Genomic DNA, 20,228 nt, shown 5'->3' with positions numbered 1-20,228 from the left:
CTGTTGCTTAACTTTAGCCACTTTTGCTGTTTGATTCCCAGAGCACTCATGGGAAAAATTAGTCTATAGACTTTAAAGCTCTATGTGGAACATGACCAGATATTTTTTAAGAGTTTAAATAAGTGAAGATTAGAAAAATGCCAGAGACCATGCCAGTTTGCTTATGCAGTGATGAAGATCTCAGGCACAGTTCTCCACTTTTTAAGCCTATTTACTTTTTTTTTTTATTCCTTAAGTATCCAGCGTCCTTAGGGCTTTTCCAACATTTTGTAACCACCTAGGCACTCAATGCCCAGAATTTCTGAAATGCTACCTTTTCATAATCTTCTTAAATTAAAATGCTGCTGATGAAATGTCACTACGGTCATCATTATATCCTAAAAGGGGTTTCTTCTTAATTCATACATATAATTTATTGGCAAATTTTCTGTGGGTGTGTGTGCATGCCTACATCATACCTGTTCTTGCCTCTCCCCACCCCCAACCTATTTGCCCCACTAAAGGAACCACAGAAATCACTAATAAATCTTTCTTTAATTGAGATGTAATTGACATATAATATTGTATTAGTTTCAGGCATATAACATAATGATTTGATATTTGTATATATTGCTAAATGATTACCACAATAAGTCTGGTTAATATTATCACCACATACAACTTTTCTTTTTTCCTTGTGGTAAGAAATTTTAAGATCTACTCCGTTAGCAACTTTCAAATATACGATCCAATATTATCAACTATAGTCAACATGCTGTACATTATATTCCTGTTACTATTCATTTAAAGTTTTACCTTTTGACCCGCTTCATCAGTTTTGCCCACCCCCACCTTGGCAATCACCAATCTGTTCTCTGTATCTATGAGTTCAAGATTTTTTTTCCTTTTATTTAGATTCCACATGTAAGTGAGATCATATGATATGCGTCCTTCTCTGTCTAACTTATTTCACTTAGCATAATGCCCTCAAGGTCCAACCATGTTGTTGCAAATGGCAAGACTTCCTTCTTTTTTATGGCTGAATAATATTCCTTGGTATACACATACCACATTTTCTTTATCTATTCTTCTATTGATGGATACTTAGTTTGCTTCCAGGTCATGACTACTGTATATAATGCTGCATTGAACATGGGGGTACAGATATCTTTTCAAGTTAGTGTTTTTTTCCTTCAGATAAATACTCAAAAGTGGAATTGCTAAATCATATGGCAGTTCTATTTTTGATTTTTTGAGAAACCTCCATACTGTTTTTCATAGTGGCTGAACCAATTTTACGTTCCCACCAACAGTGTACAAGGGTTCCCTTTTCTCTGTATCCTCACCAACATGTTATTTTTTCTCTTTTTGATAATAGCAATTTTAACAGATGTGAGGTGATAACTCATTGTGATTTTGATTTGCATGTCCCTGATGATTAATGATGTTGAGCATCTTTTCATCTATTACCTGTTAGCCATCTATCTGTTTTCTTTGGAAAAATGTCTGTTGAGATTCTCTGCCAATTTTCTTTTTTTAATGTTTTATTTATTTTTGGCTGCATTGGGTCTTTGTTGCTTCACGCGGGCTTGCTCTAGTTGTGGTGAGCAGGGCTACTCTTGTTGCGGTGCGGGGCTTCTCGTTGCAGTGGCTTCTCTTGTTGCGGAGCACGGGCTCTAGGTGTGCGGGCTCAGTAGTTGCAAGCACGCGGGCCCTAGAGCGTGCGGGCTTCAGTAGTTGTGGTGCGTGGGCTCTAGAGCGCAGGCCTCTAGGTAGCCTTTTCATTAAGTTGATGGTTTCTTTTGCTTTGTAAGAAGTTTTTCAGTTTGATGTAGTCCCACTTGTTTTTTTTGCATTTATTGCCTTTGCTTTTGGTGTTAAATCCAAAAAACATTTCCAAGACTCATGTCAAGGAGCTTACCGCCTGTGTTTTCTTTTAGGAGTTCTGTTGTTTCAGGTTTTATGTTCAAGTCTTTAATACATTTTGAGTTAATTTTTGTGTATGGTATAAGATAGGGGTCCAGTTTCATTTTGTTGCATGTGGCTGTTCAGTTTTCCCAGCACCATTTATTGAAGTGACTGTCCTTTCCCCACTGTATATTCATGGGTCCTTTGTCATAAATTATTGACTATATATGCGACTAGTCTTTTATAGCAGTGAGGAACATAGAATTGATGTTGAGGTAGCAAATACCTCAAGGGACCTCTTTATTTTACCTTTGTAAGTTTTCCTGTATCGCACAGGGTTCAGTAAGAGTCATTTTCAGAAATACGGATTTATCTTATATATTGAAATCAGAAGTGTGTTTCCAGTAATAAATTAATAAATAAGAAATTAAAACCAATTAAAATCAATTCTTACTCCATAGGTACCGAAAACAAATGGAAGAAATGCAAAAGGCTTTCAATATGACAATAGTAAAACTTCAGAATACTTCAAGAATAGCAGAGGAGCAGGTTGGTCATCTTCATATCTTATTTAATTTTTATATAAATTTCCATTGAATTTTGAAGGATCTCTCTGGTAAGAAGGATAAGTAATGTTGGTTCACTTTTTCCCTGATAGCTGATGATTAAGCTGTAATGTGATGTTTTCTAGCTGTTAGCATCAGTATCTGCTCAAGAGAAAATTTTCTTGAGCATTATTTGTATTACATTTCAAGATTTGTATGTATGTGTATGTGTGTAGAAGTGCAGTGGACTTTTTGGCAACTTTGTTAAACTCTAAAATCATTTGTGGTTTTCTGTGTAGACAGTTTTATTGGTTGCAAATAAACAGCTCTATTTCTTTTTAATCCTTATACCTTTTTTTTTCTTCTTTTTTCCTCTTATCTCTTGCCTAGAGCTGTACAGTGATGCAATAGGACTGATAGTGGCCATTCCCCTGTCTTGTTGATTTTAAGGGATTGAGTTCAGTATTGCAGCATTAAATGTGATGTTCATTAATAAGTTTTTATAGTGTGTTACCATCATGAAGAAATTTTATATTTAACTTTTCTAAAAGGTTATTTGGGACTAAGGGAAGGTGAGGTGAGGTGAGGAGGCCTCAGGTTGCAGAGTTTAGTTGCATATTACTCCCAGTTTGTGACATGTTATAATTGTGGTTCTACACACAGTTTTTCCCCACCCCTCTTTTTTTTTCTTTCTGAAATTGAGGTTTGAAAGTTGTTTACATATTCTTAGTATGAGTCCTTTATCAGAGACAGGCTTTGCAAGTATTTTCTCCCAGTCCATTACTTGTTTTGTCATTCTCTTAAACATATCTTTTGAAGAGCTGAATTTAAGTTGTTGAAGCCCAATTTACCTGTTTTCTCTTTGCCTAACTCAAAGTCACAAATATTGTTTTCCTCTGTTTTCTTTTAGAATTTGCATAGTTTTAGTTTTACATTTGGTTTATGATCCATTTTAATTTTTACGTGTCACAGAGTATGGATCAAAGTTCCTTTTTTGTGAGGGAGGGGATTGAGAAACATGAATATTCCTTTCTTCCAGCATCATTTGTGGAAAGGACTACCTTTTCTCCACTGGATTTCCTTTGCGCTTTTGATGAAAATCAATTCACCATATACATGTGGATTTGTTTCTGGAATTCTCTTCTGTTTTGTTCATCTGTATCTGTCTTTTTGCTTATACTGCACTGTTGTGATTACTGTAGCTTTATAGGAACTCTTGAAATCAGGTAGAGTGAATCCTTCAACTTTGCACTTGTCCAAAATTGTTTTGGCTAATCTGGATTTGACTAATACAGATTTTAGAATCAGCTTGTCAGTTGCTACCAAAAACAAACAAACAAACAAAAACCTGTTTGGATCTTGATGGGGTTTGTGTTGAACTTAGAGATCAATTTGGAGAATTCACATGTTAATAGTATTAAGCCCTCTGACCCATGAACACAGTATTTATTTAGTTCTTCATTAACATTTTCCCTCTGTATTTTCTCTTTATATTTAACATCTATGCTTTATTAATGACTTGTTTAAGTACTTTTAAATAATCTTGTGTATCATTAACACTATTGGAAGTAAATCTTGATTAGAAGTGTTAACCAATTTAATAACTGTAATAACTTATCTTTTAAAACTGTCTAGAATTTCTCAGTGTTTGTCAAAAGTGAGTCAAAAGAAACAGTTTAATGAATCACATTCAGCATTTTAAAAATATGAAGTAGGATAGAAAGTACCACAGTGGATCACAGTGAGGGAAGTAAGTGAAACTTCTTGTTACAGTTTTATACATCCACCTACTCAACCCCATATACACAGTGGAGACTTAAAGATTACTTAAATCTAAGTTTGAAAAACTTAGGTTTAGAATAATAAATGGTTATGTAGCTATTTCATAGAGGGTCCTAAATTAGAGTGTTAGATTTCCTTGACTTCTTTCTGCCCTCTTTTCCTTCTTCCTAAATTCACTAGTTAGTTGAAATTTTCAGTACAGTCTACCTAACGTAGGTTCATGACCATGACTATGTTGCATAAGTCTCTAAAATATGCATGCGATATTTTAAATAAAGACATGTCTGTTGATTATAAAAGTTTCTAAAATTCAGAGCTGGAAAGATGGGTGTTTTTGATGAATTTCTTTTCACTGGTTGACTAGAGGATCTGTTGTAGTTTTTTGACTATGTGACATCCTAAGTTCCATCCTAATATGCTGTGAAATAGAACTTTTAAAACCTTCTTGGTATGAGCCTGCTTGATATCCAGAAACATTCTTCAAAAATTTTTCAACACGTCTTTGTATTGACTGCTTTGGTTTAAAAAAAAAAAAAAAGCATGCTTGACAAAGTGACTATTCTGCGTATAGCTGGTTATATACTGGTTTATACATATGGAGCCCATATTAACTTGAAAAGCAGTTTATTATCGTCTGTTAGACAATATTCTACATGGTAGCAGTGAATGGTGAAAGGTTTTTTGGTTTTTGGCTTTTGTTTTTTTTGGCTCAGGGCAGGGGAGGAAGGTTGAATAGTCTTAGATTCTTGAAGTGTTTTATGTTTTTTTTTTTTAATTTCTGGTCCAAGTTTACAGTATTCATTCATTAAGAGCTTCCTATTAACATGTCCCCCCCCCCCGCCCTGAGGAATTTAACAGTTTTTCCAGATTTTTTACTTGAATTTATAATGCAGTTAAAGTACACATGAAACACAAAGGAAAATAATATTTATTTCCTCCTTTATTATAGGATCAGCGGCAAACTGAAGCCATCCAGTTGCTACAGGCACAACTGACCAACATGACACAGCTTGTTTCAAATTTGTCAACAACGGTAGCAGAATTAAAACATGAGGTAATTGTTATTGATGGTATTGTAGGAAATGGTGTCATAAAGGCAGGCTTCGTATCTAAGAACTTTAATCGAAGAAGATAGTCATTTATAAAGAACTTTTTCAGAACACCAGAATATGGCATTTTAAAGTTTTGGAAATATATTAATTATCATAAACTTTTGGAAAACACGGCTTTCATAGTTTAGGTCTAAATTACAGTTATAAAGCAATTCTGTTAAGCCTTTTGTAAACCATTGGTAGTTGCAATATGTACTTCATTTTCAGTTCAAATAGGCTTATTAATTGCTTAATGAAACAAATTTTTCATTGATTTAAGCAGTATTTATTGAGCTACCGGTGTGTGTGAAGCATGAGCTGTCCAGTTCTAGGTTGAGGCATACAGCAGTGAAGAGTCACTAGCCTCACAGGGCCCTCTCACCTGGGGGAGAGAGGGAATACATACAGTAAATATATATGACGGACAGTGGGGTAGAGAGTGAAACTTGTGTGTGTGGACTGGTGGTGCTTTAAGTGTTGCTCCTTTAGCTACGGTGATGTTGGAAGGCTTGCCTGAGGAGGTGGCATTAGAACTGAGTGCTCAAGAGGAGTTAGCGTCCACACAGAGCCTGGGGTCAGAACAAACTTGTTAGTAGCAGAAGTAGGGCAAAGGCCTGTGACTAGAAACAGTGTAATGTGTTTGGGGTCAGAAAGAAAGCTGGTGTGGCTGGAGCAGAGTGAATGAGAGAAGTAAGGGTAAGAAATGAGTTTAGGAAATTGGCAGAGACCTGGTCATGTAGGCCTTTGTAGGCAATAGAGAGTTTGAATTTTATTCTAATCACTGCAAGTCATTGAAAGTATTCAGTAAAGAAGTAACATGGATCATCTCATTGAAAACACTTTGAGAAACTCCCTGTTTGTTGCTCTATAGAGAATTGCCTCTTAGAGACCAGCAAGAGTGGAAGTGGGGAGGAAACCAATTAAAGAGGCAATTGCAGTAGCCTGGGTGATGTGATGTTGGCTTGGACTAGGATTTTAGAAGTGGAGAACATTGTGAAGTTGCTGAATTCAGGATACATTTTAGAGGTAGAAAGACATGCCTTGCTGAAAGATTGGATGTGGGACATGAGGAATTAAGGGTGATCCCCAGGCTTAAATCACTGGGCAATTAGTGGTTTAGTTTTGTAAGGTGGGAAAGATAGGTAAGAGCATGATTTTTTTTTTTTCTTACCAAGGAGAAGATAGTACAAATGAAAAAATGGAACATATGTGGCAAATAATGATTGAAGAACATGTTAATGATTGGTGAAAGTCATATTATATTAATTGTATTATACTATTTTAAAAACTTTTCCATAGGTTTGAAAATTTTTAAAGAATGGAGGGGGGAGAAGAAAAAGTAAAACATTGCCTTTGTAGTACATTTTCAAAGAGCATGCCCTGCATTTACAGTTTTGAAGCACTCTGAAAAAAAATGTTTAAAATGATTTGTCCTTTGAACTTTAGATCCCATTGTATTTTTTTCTAATATGGTTTTCAAATTATTATTATTATTAAGCCCTCTTCTCATCTCAGGTTTCAGATCGACAAAGCTATCTTGTCATATCTTTGGTTCTCTGTGTTATCTTGGGACTGATGCTTTGTATGCAGCGTTGTCGAAACACTTCTCAATTTGATGGAGATTATATTTCAAAACTTCCTAAAAGTAACCAGTATCCAAGCCCTAAAAGGTAAGGCAGCATTATATTTCAGTTTTCCTCTTATTTTTATTTTTTATTTTTTGGCCACTCTGCGCAGCATGTGGGATCTTACTTCCCCGACCAGGGATCGAACCCGTGCCCCTTGTATTGGAAGCACGGTGTCTTAACCACAGGACCGCCAGGGAAGTCCAGTTCCTCTTATACCTTTGAGAAATTTGAGCAAATAAAGGATACTGAGATAATTTCTTTCCCCGTATGATTATCCTGAAACCAAAATGTTAAAAACATCATTGGAACTAGTGAGATGGTCCTATGCATGCCTGGAAGGTTCTATAGACTCTAATAGAGAAAACACTGATAGTAAGTGTATAAAAACCCTTGAAATGGTTGTGAAAGATGCTTCAATGTGGAATTTAAAGGGGGAGGAGGAGAATAGGTATTCTAATACAACACCTTTTAGAGAATGATCCTTAAATTTTTTTTACATGTGTTATCAATAACTGGAGTGTTACTTTAGAGGTTAGTCCTATGTGGTATGTACAGTTCTCTAGCGTCTGTCTAGCCCCAACTACAGAGTAAATTACATGTATTTTACTCATTGTGCCCAATGTTGTTTTTTCTTAATGTTAGGTGTTTCTCTTCCTATGATGATATGAGTTTGAAAAGGAGAACTTCATTCCCACTTATCAGATCCAAGTCTCTACAATTAACTGGGAAAGAAGGTAGATTTTTGTGGATATGTACTATGTGTATAGAAATGTGAATCTAGCTTCCTTCTAGCAGAAGCATAATGTCAATGTTGTGTTCGAGACCATCTGCAACAGACAGTGGGTATAAGTAGCCTTTGTTTGTGCGGTGTCAAAGCCACTTTACCATTTCCACACTTTAAATCTATCTTTGTTCCTAAAAGCCCAGAGGGTGGGGTGGGGGGCTTAGTGAAATTAGCCATTGGTAGCCTTATTTGCACATGCTCCTGTTTAGAAGTATTTCTTTTTAGAAAGGGGTATTTGAGAAAGTTCAGCAGATATGGAAAACCTGAATGTGCTCCCATAGTATCCTGTGCTTATCTGCCTTTTCTTCCTGTACAGGTAGGACCCCTTTTGTCTCTAGTTCAGGTCTGTGAGGCACTTTCCGAAAAATAAATCAGGTCTTTCTCTTTTTCATAGCCCAGGGTCTATAATAGTATTCCATTGTCTAACACTTAATGAATACTTAAATTTAAATGAATGGGTGTGTACTGAGTGGTTGTTCTCCTGTATTAGTACTTTTTATAATTAGTACTGTAATTAGTGCTTATTGAGAGACTTATCTTTATAGCAATATTAAAATAACCAAATTAATGATATATTTCAACTAGTGCTTTCTTAATCATTGGATTCTCTTTCTTTAGGATTTAGTAACTGAGCAGCATGTTTCAATCAATCATTTAAGCAATCATTCCTGAGATTCTCTGGTTTACTGTTATCACAAAACTTTACAGACTTAATCCATTACATGTGTGTTTACTTTTGACTAGTAAATTTCATCCTAGTTCCTGCCTTTTTCTTTCTCTTTTTTTCTTCTTTTGGCTGATGTGTCTTTTTATAACTGAGTTTTTTAAATGAAGTGTAACTTGTACAGGAAAGTGTACTTATCGTATGTGAAGCTTGGTGGATTTTCACAAACTGAACATACCTGTGTGACCAACACCCCGATTAAGAAGCAGAACATTATCTAGCACCCCAGAAACTTCCTTGTGCTCTACACTGCCCATCCCCTCTCAGTATAGCCACTACATATTTTGATATTGTGAGATTCACCATGTCATTGAGTATAGTTGTAGTTTGTTTACTCTTATTCCTGTATAGTATCCCATTATACAAACATACATTATTCATTTACATTGGATTATTTCAGTTTGAGGCTATTACATATCTTTTGGCGAACACGTGAACACACATCTGTTGGATATATACCTAGAAATGGGATTGCTGGATCATAAGATTGTGTATATGCCACCTTAGTAAATACTGCCACACAGTTTTGCAGAGTGTTGTATGAATTTGCCTTCCCATCGGCTCTTTTTGAGAGTTCCATTTGTTCCATATCTCTATTAACATTTAGTATTGTTGGTCTTTTAGCTGTTGTGGTGGGTGTATGTGCATTACTTATTTGAGCTGTGTTCATGTGATTAGGAAATATGTTGAGATGTTTTTCCTTCTCAGCATTTCTAGTCTCATTTCAAATTAGTTGAAATCCTATTTTACTATTTCTTTTCTCTATGTCACTCTTCAAAGCCAGATAGAATAGCCTTTTGTACCTGAGAATAGAATTACTTCTGTTTTAAACAACTGTGTCGTCTTGGTTCATCTTTGCAGTTAAAAAAAGTTGAGTACAGTAGGCAGGAAGCTGGCTTTAATTCTGATTCCACTGTTTGTTAATTCATTTATTTCTTCTCCTGTTTGAATTAAATCTCTTCTTAAGGCATTTATTATAGTCTACTTTGATTTTAGCCATCCTGTACTTGCCTTATTTTTAATTCTAAGCTCAGTGAGAAGGGTCCATGTCTTATTTTGTTTTCTTACTGTAGTAAAAGACATGTAAAATTTACCATCTTGAAATTTAATTTGCTCTTAAAAATTTACTTTTTAAGTGTATAGTTCAGTAATGTTAAGTATATTCACAATGATGTGAAACAGATCTCCAGAACTTTTCCATTTTTAAATCTGAAACTCTATATCCATTAAACCAATCCCTTTTTTCCTCTCCTCCCAGCCCCTGGTAACCTTCTTTGTTTTTTCTGTTTCTATGAATTTGAATATTTTGATAAATAATATGATTCCTCTTATATGAGTTGTCTTTCTCTGACTGGCTTATTTCATTTAGCATAGTGTCCTCAAGTTTCATCCATGTTGTAGCATGTGACAGGATTTTCTTCTTTTTTAAGACAATAATATTCTGTTGTACAGATATAATCATGTTTTGTTTATTCATCTGTTGATGGGCATTTGGGTTGCTTCTACCTCTTGGCTATTGTGAAATAATACTGCTGTGAACATGAGTGTGCAAATAAATCTTTAAGACCTTGCTTTCAGTTCTTCTGGATATATAGTTGACCCTTGAACAGTGCTGGAGTTAGGGGCACTGAGTCTCTGCGCAGTTGAAAATCCATGTATAATTTATAGTTGACCCTCCATATCCATGGTTCCTCCGTATCTGAGGTTCTGGATCCACAGATTCAGCCAACCACATATTGTGTAGTACTGTAGTATTTACTGTTGAAAAAAATCCACGTTTAAGTTGACTCATGCAGTTCAAATCCACGTTGTTCAAGGGTCAACTATGTACTCAAATGGGATTGCTGGATCATATGGTAGTTCTATTTTTTGAAGAAACTTTACAGTGTTTGTCATAGTGGTTGCACCATTTTACAGTTCCACCAACAGTGCACAATGGTTCCAGATTTCTCCACATCCTCACCAGTACTTGTTTTCTATTTTGATAGTAGCCATCCTAATGTATGTGAGGTGATACCTCATTTTGCTTTTGATTTGTGTTTCTCTGATGATTAGTGATGTTGAGCATCTTTTCATGTGCTTGTTGGCCATTTATAAATCATCTATGAAGAAATGTCTATTCAAGTCCTTTGCTCATTTTTAAATCAGGTTATTTTTTGTTTAATTATAAGAGTTCTATATATTCTGGATATCAATCCCTTATCAGATATATGATTTGCAGCTATATTCTCCCATTTTGTAGGTTGCGTTTTCACTCTGTTGATTGTGTCCTTTGATGGACAAAATTTTTTTAAGTTTGATATAGTCCCATTTGTCTATTTTTGCTTTTGTTGCTTATACTTTAAATGTCACATCCAAGAAATCATTACCAAGGCCAATGTCATGAAGTTTTCCTTCTGTGTTTTCTTCTAGGAATTTTATAGTTTTAGGTTTTATGTTTAGGTTCTTAATCCATTTTCAGTTAATTTTTGTATATGATGTAAGATAAGGGTTCAACTTCATTCTTTTGCATATAGATATCCAGTTTTCCCAGCCCTATTTGTTGAAGAGACCATTCATTCCCCATTGAGTGGTCTTGCCACCCTTGTTGAAGATTATTTTACCATTTGTGAGAGGATTTATTCCTGGGCTCTTTTTTTTTATTCCATTGGTCTGTCTGTCTCTTTATACCAGTACCACACTGTTTTGATTACTGTAACTTTGTGATGTGTTTTGAAATCAGGCAGTGTGAGTCCTCTGTTTTTATTTTTTAAAAATTGTTTTGCCTATTTAAGATCACTTGGGATTTGATATGAATTTTAGGATGCATTTCAGCAAAAGAATGCTATTAGGATTTTGATAGGGATTATGCTTAATCTATAGATCGTTTTGGTAGTATGGACATCTTGACAATATGAAGTTCTCCAGTCATGAATGTGAGATGTCTTTCCATTTTTTTGTACCTTCTTTAATTTCTTTCATCAGTGTTTTGTAGTTTATACTTTGATTTACGTCTCTCACTTTTGTTGACCAGCCAGGTGGACCAAAATTGTTTTGATTTTTGTAAGACATTTTTATTATAAAATAAGTGAAATACAAAAAAGTGCACAAAACTGAAATGTACAACATGCAAAGTAATTATAAAGTGAACACCTGTGTAACTAACACCCAGATCAAGAAATAGAACAAGGCCAGCACTTTTGGCATTGCTCCTGTAGAGATAGCTACCTTGACTTTTGAAATAGTCATATTCTTCATTTTCTTAATAGTTTTACCATCAATGTTTGGATTCCTCAACAATATAATTTGATTTTTACCTGGTTTTGAGCTTTTGATAAATGGAATCATACCATATATACTTTTTTGCCTTTCTTTCAGCATTCTATTTGTGAGGTTCATATACATGATTATACTTCATTTTCAATATTGTATAGTATTTCAGTAACTGACTAAATCACAATGTAGTTATCCATTGTACTGTGTTGTTTACAGTTTGGGGCTATTACAGATAATGCTGCTGTAAACATTCCCTTTGTTTGTATACCGGCACATAGTTGCATGAGTTTCTCTAAGAATATTACCTAGATGTAAAATTGCTGGATTGTAGGGTATGCTTATCTACAAGTTATAAGATAATGGCAAACTTTTCCAAAGTGGTCATATCAGTTTATCCTTCCACCAGTACCATGAGAATTCCCATTATTCTATGTTTTTACCAGCACGCACTTAGAATTGTCAAATTTTAAAGTGTTTAACCTCATTGCAATTGTAATTTGCATTACCTGATTACTAGTGGGGCTGAGCATTTTTACTTATGCCGTTTATTCATTTGACTTTCCTGGGCATTAAAGGTTTTTGCCTGTTCTTTTACTGGGTTGTTTCTCTCTTTCATACTGGTTTATAGTTATTTTTAAGGTTTGGATTCTAATTGTTAGTTGGTTAAATGTTGCAGATATCTTATTTCATGTAGATATCTATTTCACTCTTGACAACCTATTTTACATGGAGTCTTTTTAAAAAATATTTATTTATTTATGGCTGCATTGGGTCTTAGTTGTGGCACGTGGGATCTTTTGTGGCTGTGCACAGGCTTTGTCTAGTTGCAGCAAGCGGGGGCTGCTCTTCATTGCAGTGCGCAGGCTTCTCATTGCGGTGGCTTCTCTTGTTGCAGAGCACCGGCTCTAGGCACGCGGGCTTCAGTAGTTGCAGCACGCGGGCTCAGTAGATGTGGCGCATGGGCTCAGTTGCTCCATGGCAGGTGGGATCTTCCCAGACCAGGGTTCGAACCCATGTCCCCTGCATTGGCAGGTGGATTCTTAACCACTGCGCCACCAGGAAAGTCCCACAAGTCCCCTTTCAAATCACACTATACTACTTTGCAGGTAGTATGAATATTTTATAATAACAAAATATTCCTAATTCCTCCCTTCAATCCCTTATATAATTTGTCATTCTTTTTACTTCTATATAAGCATGTATAGTTACATAAGCATACCCAAATACATTGTTGCTATTATTGTTTTGAACAAGTTGTTATGTTATGGATTAAGAAAAGTTTTTATCTTACCTTCACTTACTCGTTCTCTGATACTCTTCCTTTTTTTATGCAGATCGGAGTTTCTGACCTGTATTATTTTCCTTTCTGAAGAACTACTTTTAACATTTCTTGCAAAAGCAGGTCTATTGGCAACAATTCGTCAATTTTAGCTTGCATCTTTGATATTTTTGAAATTTGTATATGAAATGCCTGGGTGTAGTAATTTTGGCATTTGTCTTTCTTGGTATTCTGAGTTTCCTGGATCTGTGGTTACTGTCAGACATTAATTTGGGGAAATTCTGTCATTATTACTTACAATATTCCTTCTGTTCCATTCTCCTACTCTTGTCTTTCTGTATTCTCATTACTCATATGTTACACCTTTTGTAGTTGTCCTGCGGTTTTTGGGTATTCTGTTCATTTTTTAAAATTCGTTTTTCTCTTTATTTTTTAGTTTTGGAAATTTCTATTATCATATCCTCAGCCTCAGTTATTCTTTGCTCAGCTGTGTTCAGTCTACTAATGAACCCATCAGAGGCATTCTTCATTTCTGTTACTGTGTTTGATCTCTAGCATTTCTTTTTAATTCCTTTTTAGAATGTTTCTGCTTACATTATCTATCTGTTCTTGGATGTTGTATACTTTTTTCCACTTAAGTCCTTAGGTTAATCATCGTTTTTAAAAATTCCTGGTCTAATAATTTAAGCATTCCTTCCATATCTAACTCTGGTTCTAATGCACGTTTAGTCTTTTCAAACTGTGTTTGCCCCGTTTTAAATGCCTTATAATTTTTTGTTGAAAGGGGAGTATAATGTACAGGTGGTCCCCAACTTATGATGGTTTGACTTAATTTTTCAACTTCACGACGTGTGAAAGCAATATGCATTCAGTTAAAATAGTGCTTTGAATTTTGACCTTTCCCAGGCTAGTAATATGTGATGCTGGGCAGTGGCAGCAAACTCTCAGGACAGAAATGACTTCTGTGTTCCACTTGACTGTCTGGGTTCCTACTTTTTCCTTCAATTGTGGCCTGGAATTACTTACTTAGTCTTGACAGCCCTTCAGTGCTGTTAGTGATTTTTTTTTAAATTCATTTAATTGCTTGAGGTTGATCTGAAAACCATTAACAACCATTCCTAGAAGTACACGTCATGTTTTTTAAAAAAGCAATTTGAATGAGATTAGTAATCTGATAGAAATGACTATTTAAAGGAATCTTTGGATACTTTTATATATTTGATGACTTTCTCAACAAATTTCTAAGACAATGTAAAAAATTATAATTCGTTGAATCATGTTATTAGTAGATTTCTGGTACATGAACTTTTATAATGAGTTTGCTACTTAGAAACTTCTGCCTACATCAGACTATAAATCATCTACTTTTAGTGGGTTGAATAGGACTGAAGTCTCAGAGTGCCTCTTTTATATGCGTATTTATCTTGTCAGGATGGGGGTGGCATAGAGCTGTCGTGAATGTGCTTAAAGTAATGAAATTTCAGCAACCTAAGGCCAGTATTTCTAATTTACTCACCATGCCAGAGTGTTCATTCATTATTATTGCTTGATCGCTGATACTGCATATTCAAGCTATTTTAAGATTTTGGAGTTCATAGTTTTGATCACAATAAATCATAGTTTTGATCGCAGTAAATCATAGTAATAAACAATTAGAAAAAACTTCTTAGATCTCTTATTGTATGTTCCTTTAACTGGCTTTCATACAGTCACAACTGCTTGTTGCACAGTTAACCCATATTTGCAACACAGTATAGTCTTCTGGAAAAATATTCAGATGATCTATAGGTTTGGTATTAGCTTACCTGGAATGTGATTTTTCTCATTACATATAAGAGGGTAGAGCTGGCCCAAACAAGGATCCTTACTGTGTTGGCTGATAGCTGATAGCCAACACAGTAAGTTAAAAACTTAAGTTATTTGATGATGATCAGTGAAGCCCAAAATAAGAATGGTGCCCTCTCCTAACTTATTGCTTTTGGCTTACTAATTTCAAGTGTATAAATATATGAGATATATATATATATATATAAATTCATTGGTTCTGTTAAGAAAATCATAAAGGGATAATATTTATAGTATTTAATCATAGTATAATCTACATTTTATGTCTGCTTTTTTTCTTACTTATAGTAGACCCAAATGATCTGTACATTGTAGAACCCCTCAAGTTCTCTCCAGAAAAAAAGGTAATGTTTTGTTTCCTTTTAAGTATATTGGTGTGTTATGTGGGTGTAGATGAAGAAATAGGTTGAAAGTTTTAATATAACCTTTAAATGGTCCTTAAACTTACTGTTTATTTTCAATCATGATAATGATGTAAATGTTTACAGGGGTCAGCAAACTATGACCCATAGGCTATATATGGCCTGTGGCCTGTTTTATAGGGGCCTGAAGCCATTTTTAAAGAGTTGTAAAATAAAAAAGAATATGCAGAGAGAGAGTATGTGACCTGAAAAGCCTAAAATATTTACTATCTGGCTTTTACAGAAAAAACTTGCTGACCCCTGGCTGATTGTCTGACATGCACTGATAATAAAGAATGACTCAGTGTGTGTGCTATTCCTGTAATCCTCACATCAACCTGAAGACGATACTCTCCCATTTTTTAAGTGAGAACACTGAAACTCAGAGTTTGTATCTTCTTTAAATGACTCATTAAATAGGTGGCAAAAATCAGACTGTACTTAGGCTTTTTTGGTTACAAAGTGTGTGCTTTTTCCATTTTGCCTCTTAAAGTAAGTTGTCCTCATTTTGATTAGAGGTAACTGTCTCCAGGTGAAAGGACTTGGCCATTAGAACTTAACTATCTTGTAACTTGGCCCAAGTTACAAGGTAGTATGTGGCGAAGTTAGGATTGAAATAGCCTAGGATTCAAGCCTAACTTCACCACATACTACCTTGTAACTTGGGGAGGGAATTAAACCTGTGAACCTTGGTTTTTTCATTTGGTAACCAGGGACAAAATATTGATACTCACCTTTCAGGGTTAGCAAGTAAGATACACATGAAAGCAACTAGAATGATGTCTGGCACATAATAGGCATTCAGATTTTAGTTATCGCCCCCTAATCTATATTCAGAGGTGGCAGATAAGAGTTTGACTGAGTAGTATTTACAAAATGAAAAGGTAATTATGGTATCTGTAAAGAACATAACAGTATGTCTTGCTATTTATAATACTCTTTTACTTTCCACCAGGAGAGGGCGCTTTACTCCAATAGCTCAGCTCTCTGAATTTGGTTAGGTAACTATTGGAGGTCTAATTCCTACCCTTTCTTTTCCTTGTGTTATAGAAGAAACGCTGCAAGTACAAAACTGAAAAAATTGAGACCATAAAGCCAGCACATCCATTGCACCCTATAGCCAATGGCGACATAAAAGGAAGAAAGCCTTTTACGAACCAGAGAGATTTTTCTAATATGGGAGAAGTTTATCACTCTTCTTATAAGGGTCCTCCGTCTGAAGGAAGCTCAGAAACTTCATCACAGTCAGAAGAGTCTTATTTTTGTGGCATTTCAGCTTGCACAAGTCTGTGCAATGGACAGTCCCAAAAGACAAAAACTGAGAAGAGGGCTTTGAAACGAAGGCGGTCTAAAGTCCAAGACCAAGGAAAATTGATAAAAACTCTCATACAGACTAAGTCAGGATCATTGCCAAGCCTGCATGACATAATCAAAGGAAACAAAGAGATCACCGTGGGAACACTTGGTGTTACAGCAGTCTCGGGACATATTTAAAATTAATCGAACTTTTCATACTGGAGACTTTTGTTGTTGTTCTTTGAAGAACAGTCTGTGGTATTTGAAGGGTTTGGGGGAGGGAGAAAATATTACTGGGAAAAGTATTCAGAAATTATGATTCCTGCCTTTTTAAAAAGTAGGTGGGATTGTGTCAATCTTGGTTAGTGAGCTGCAGTTTTACAAGGCTGATCACTTCCTACAAGGACAATGGTAGACATTTTATAAAGATTTTTTTCACAGATTAATTACTGGGACAAAAGTAATTCGGAAGCCCAGTTCCTTGGGTGGGATAGGAATGAAAGCCTAAACCTCTTCCTTTAGCTTTGTTCCTACTTCTTGCACCTTCCCATATTTATGTGCCTTTTGTCTATTTATAATGCCACTGGAAGAGGAGGGAGAACTTTTCCTGTCATTTGATTTCTTTTATAACTTTGTTAGTTTTTTGAAGCTGCAAACACTACAAGGCTTTAATGTGATCTGCGCCTGGAGTTCAGTAAAGATCAGTAAAGACAGTGTAAAGATCCTAAAGACTTGGCCAACTAGACCTCTGTTTAGCAAACTCACTTGAAACAGACACTTGATGGAATTTTTACATCTTTTTTTTTAGGTAAGTGGTGATGCTTTTGATGTTATTTTCATTTAACTTATTCACACTAGTTTTCTTTGGTTACTAATTCAATGAGAAGGGGAAGAAAAAAACGACAGGATCTTTTCTTGAAAATAACTAGTACTTGCAAATAATTGTTTTATAAACTCACCTTTTAAACACATTTAGCCACTTTTAAGGGTTTTCTTTAGCTACATTACATTTTCAACATTCACAATAAGCACTAATCCTCCCAACTTTCAGATCACTGTTTTCTCTTACAAATGGAAAATTCAAAGGTTCGTCAAATGAGTCCAGGTCTCATAATCACTGCCTATGTATATATGCACAGAACCAGCTAGTGAGTTTGTCAAGCCTTGTCTAATTGGTCAAGTCTAAAGGGATTATTATTCCTTGATGTTTGCTTTGTACTGGCTACAAATGTGCAGAGATATACATGTGTGATGTCAATGGGTTTGTCTTCGTCTTTTTTCTTTAAAAATAATTGGCAGTGACTGTATTTGAATCAAATGATTTCTTAAGTATGTGTTTGTACAGTAATGAGTGAAAGTGGAAAGTTTCTTTTTGAAAGGGAGAGAATTGACCGTTTTGTGTTGCAAGATTTAAGTTATTGAGCACTTTTAGTAATAACTGTTTTTCAACTTGTCTAATACCTTTCTGGGGGTATTGGTTGTAATGTGACTTATTTAAAGCCTCTTTTGTTTAAGTTGCTGCTTTAGGTTAACAGTATGTTTTAGATGATTTAAAATTTTTTCCAATCTGTACAATTAGCCATTCAGAGCAAGAGGGCCTGATTGTATAGAAACCCATTGAAAAGAGGTCCAGATGAGAGCAGAGGTAGAGCGGGAAGTTACACCATCTGTGTGCAGCATCCAGGGTTGTGGAAAGAAGACTTTCAATATGTAACTACGGAGCTGTAGTGCCATTAGAAACTGTGAATTTCCAAATAAATCTGAACACTTGTCTTTATTAATTACTGGCTCTTCTGTTCTTTGAAGGAGAACTTTTACAAACTTGTTACTCTGAACAGATTTGTTTTTGCCACTTTTAAAGTTAAATACAGCAGCATCCTGTTAAATAATTAGTCACATTTCAGCCAACTACAAACTGATTGAACTTTGACAGAAACATTTTGTTCCCTATACAGTCAGAATTTCACCATTTCAAACACTGAAATGAGCGTTTTGAATATTTAGTAGACTACGTTTATGTGCTTTTCTCTTATTAGGTGCCATCTTTAAGACTACTAATTGTTAATTTTTTCCATATATAAACATGGCATAACATTTTACAATTTGGGGTTTATTTTTCCTCTCTGAGATTATACTTACATGAGGGGAAAACATGAAAATTCTTGCCAATAATAGATTTGTGACTGGCGAGAAGCAAAGCTATACGTGTGTGTGTGTGTGTGTGTGTGTGTGTGTGTGTGTGTGTGTGTATATATATGTAATAGGCTTTCAATGTTCCTTGGTAGTCAACTTTATTTTATTTCTTCTAATATTAAGTAAAGCATTAAAACAGTAAGAAATAAGAAGAAACGAAGGGATCTGTAAGAGCAAGAACACAAAGTAAAGTTCTTATAATTGGATTTTTAAAAATAGAGTTATATAATTTGAGGAATGAAATAGTTTTATAAGGTAAGGTTTGGCACAGAAAGACAGCTGTTCTCTATTCTCTGCCACTACACGTCCCTCACACCCCAGCCTTTCCCCCATCAAGGGTTCCTTGCTCCCCAGCAGCAACCATTTTCAACTCTGTATCTCCAGTTACTGTGCTTATTTTGCCACTTACTGATTTGCCAGTTTTTGATGTGTCCCCAGTGTGAATATATAAACTTGTCGGCACGAATATGAAGTAGATATAAACTTATATTTGTTAACCTGGTTGAACAAATTTAAGATCACAGTATAATAAGCAACATGTCTATTTAGAAATATGTTTTAACTCTCTATTTCATAGAACAAAGTTACTTAAAAGCCTCATGCTTTTCCCCAACTTTTTAACTTGAGAAATTTCAAATCCATAGAAAACGTGAATTCCCATGCACTGTTACCCAGGTTCAACAATTAGCATTTGTAGTTTTCTTTTTATACATACATACACATGTATTAAACACATTTTTTGGGTGAGCCCTTTGAAAGTTAAAAGATATCATGCTCTTAACCCCTGAATACTTACGCATGTGTTTTCTAAGAATAAGAACATTCACCTACATGACCATAATACTAGTATCACACCTGAGAGTCAGTAATTCCCTAATATCTAATACACACTCCATGATCAGATTTCTCCACAGGTCCACATGCATACTCTTTCCTTCCTTTTCCTTTCCTTCTTCCTTTACCAAGGGCCAGTCAAGTTTGATTTGGTTTCATTGTCTAGTTTCTTTTAAAATGTACAGATTGCTTTATGACTTTGCATGTCTTCCTTGTGTAAGGGCCATACTTATTTTCTCTGAATCATTCCAGTTTTAGTGTCTGAGCTACCAAAGTGGCTATTAAGAGCTTTTCTAGTGATGTATCAACACTGTCACTATAAATTTTATCCCACCCCACAAGTATTCATTTATATGACATTAAGACATTAAAAATAATCCTATTGGAACATGTATTATACTCCACTGCACTATACTCCACTTAGTCTATTACTTTCAAAATTAATCTTTAGAATATTTGTTTACAACAGAGTTCATCACTTGCATTTATAAGGTCATACACCCTAGATTACCAACTTGGCATTCCATTTTTTTGACAAATCAAGATATTGAAAACCCAAACAAATACCTTCTGTTATAAAACTTGTAAAATAAGTCTTTTTGAGCAAACAGAAGCATTTGGTTTTTATCCCTTATAAACTTAAAAATCACAAGTTTTACACCCAGAATAGTTCCCCATGTAGGT

General features: G+C 35.1%; 1 protein-coding gene and 1 non-coding gene across 2 annotated transcripts in view; one reads left to right on the top strand and one right to left on the bottom strand.

Moving 5' to 3' along the window:
- The window catches only part of SUCO (SUN domain containing ossification factor), a 76,244-nt gene extending 57,946 nt beyond the window's left edge, over positions 1–18,298 (top strand). Inside the window, exons 18-23 of the mRNA XM_060133125.1 lie at positions 2,349–2,436; positions 5,164–5,268; positions 6,821–6,975; positions 7,576–7,667; positions 15,109–15,164; positions 16,272–18,298. Coding sequence (XP_059989108.1) covers positions 2,349–2,436; positions 5,164–5,268; positions 6,821–6,975; positions 7,576–7,667; positions 15,109–15,164; positions 16,272–16,715 — 940 coding nt within the window. The 3' untranslated portion in view covers positions 16,716–18,298. The remainder of the gene's footprint in view (positions 1–2,348; positions 2,437–5,163; positions 5,269–6,820; positions 6,976–7,575; positions 7,668–15,108; positions 15,165–16,271) is intronic.
- A 1,421-nt stretch (positions 18,299–19,719) lies between these two features.
- On the bottom strand, positions 19,720–19,824 carry LOC132516540 (U6 spliceosomal RNA). The gene has a single exon (XR_009539367.1). It is a non-coding gene; the product is annotated as a U6 spliceosomal RNA (small nuclear RNA).
- Positions 19,825–20,228: the final 404 nt, after the last annotated feature.

This window comes from Lagenorhynchus albirostris, chromosome 2 (assembly GCF_949774975.1).
Source record: "Lagenorhynchus albirostris chromosome 2, mLagAlb1.1, whole genome shotgun sequence".
Lineage (NCBI taxonomy): Eukaryota > Metazoa > Chordata > Mammalia > Artiodactyla > Delphinidae > Lagenorhynchus > Lagenorhynchus albirostris.
Note: the sequence above shows the minus strand (reverse complement) of the source record. Positions and strands in the feature narration are given on the sequence as shown.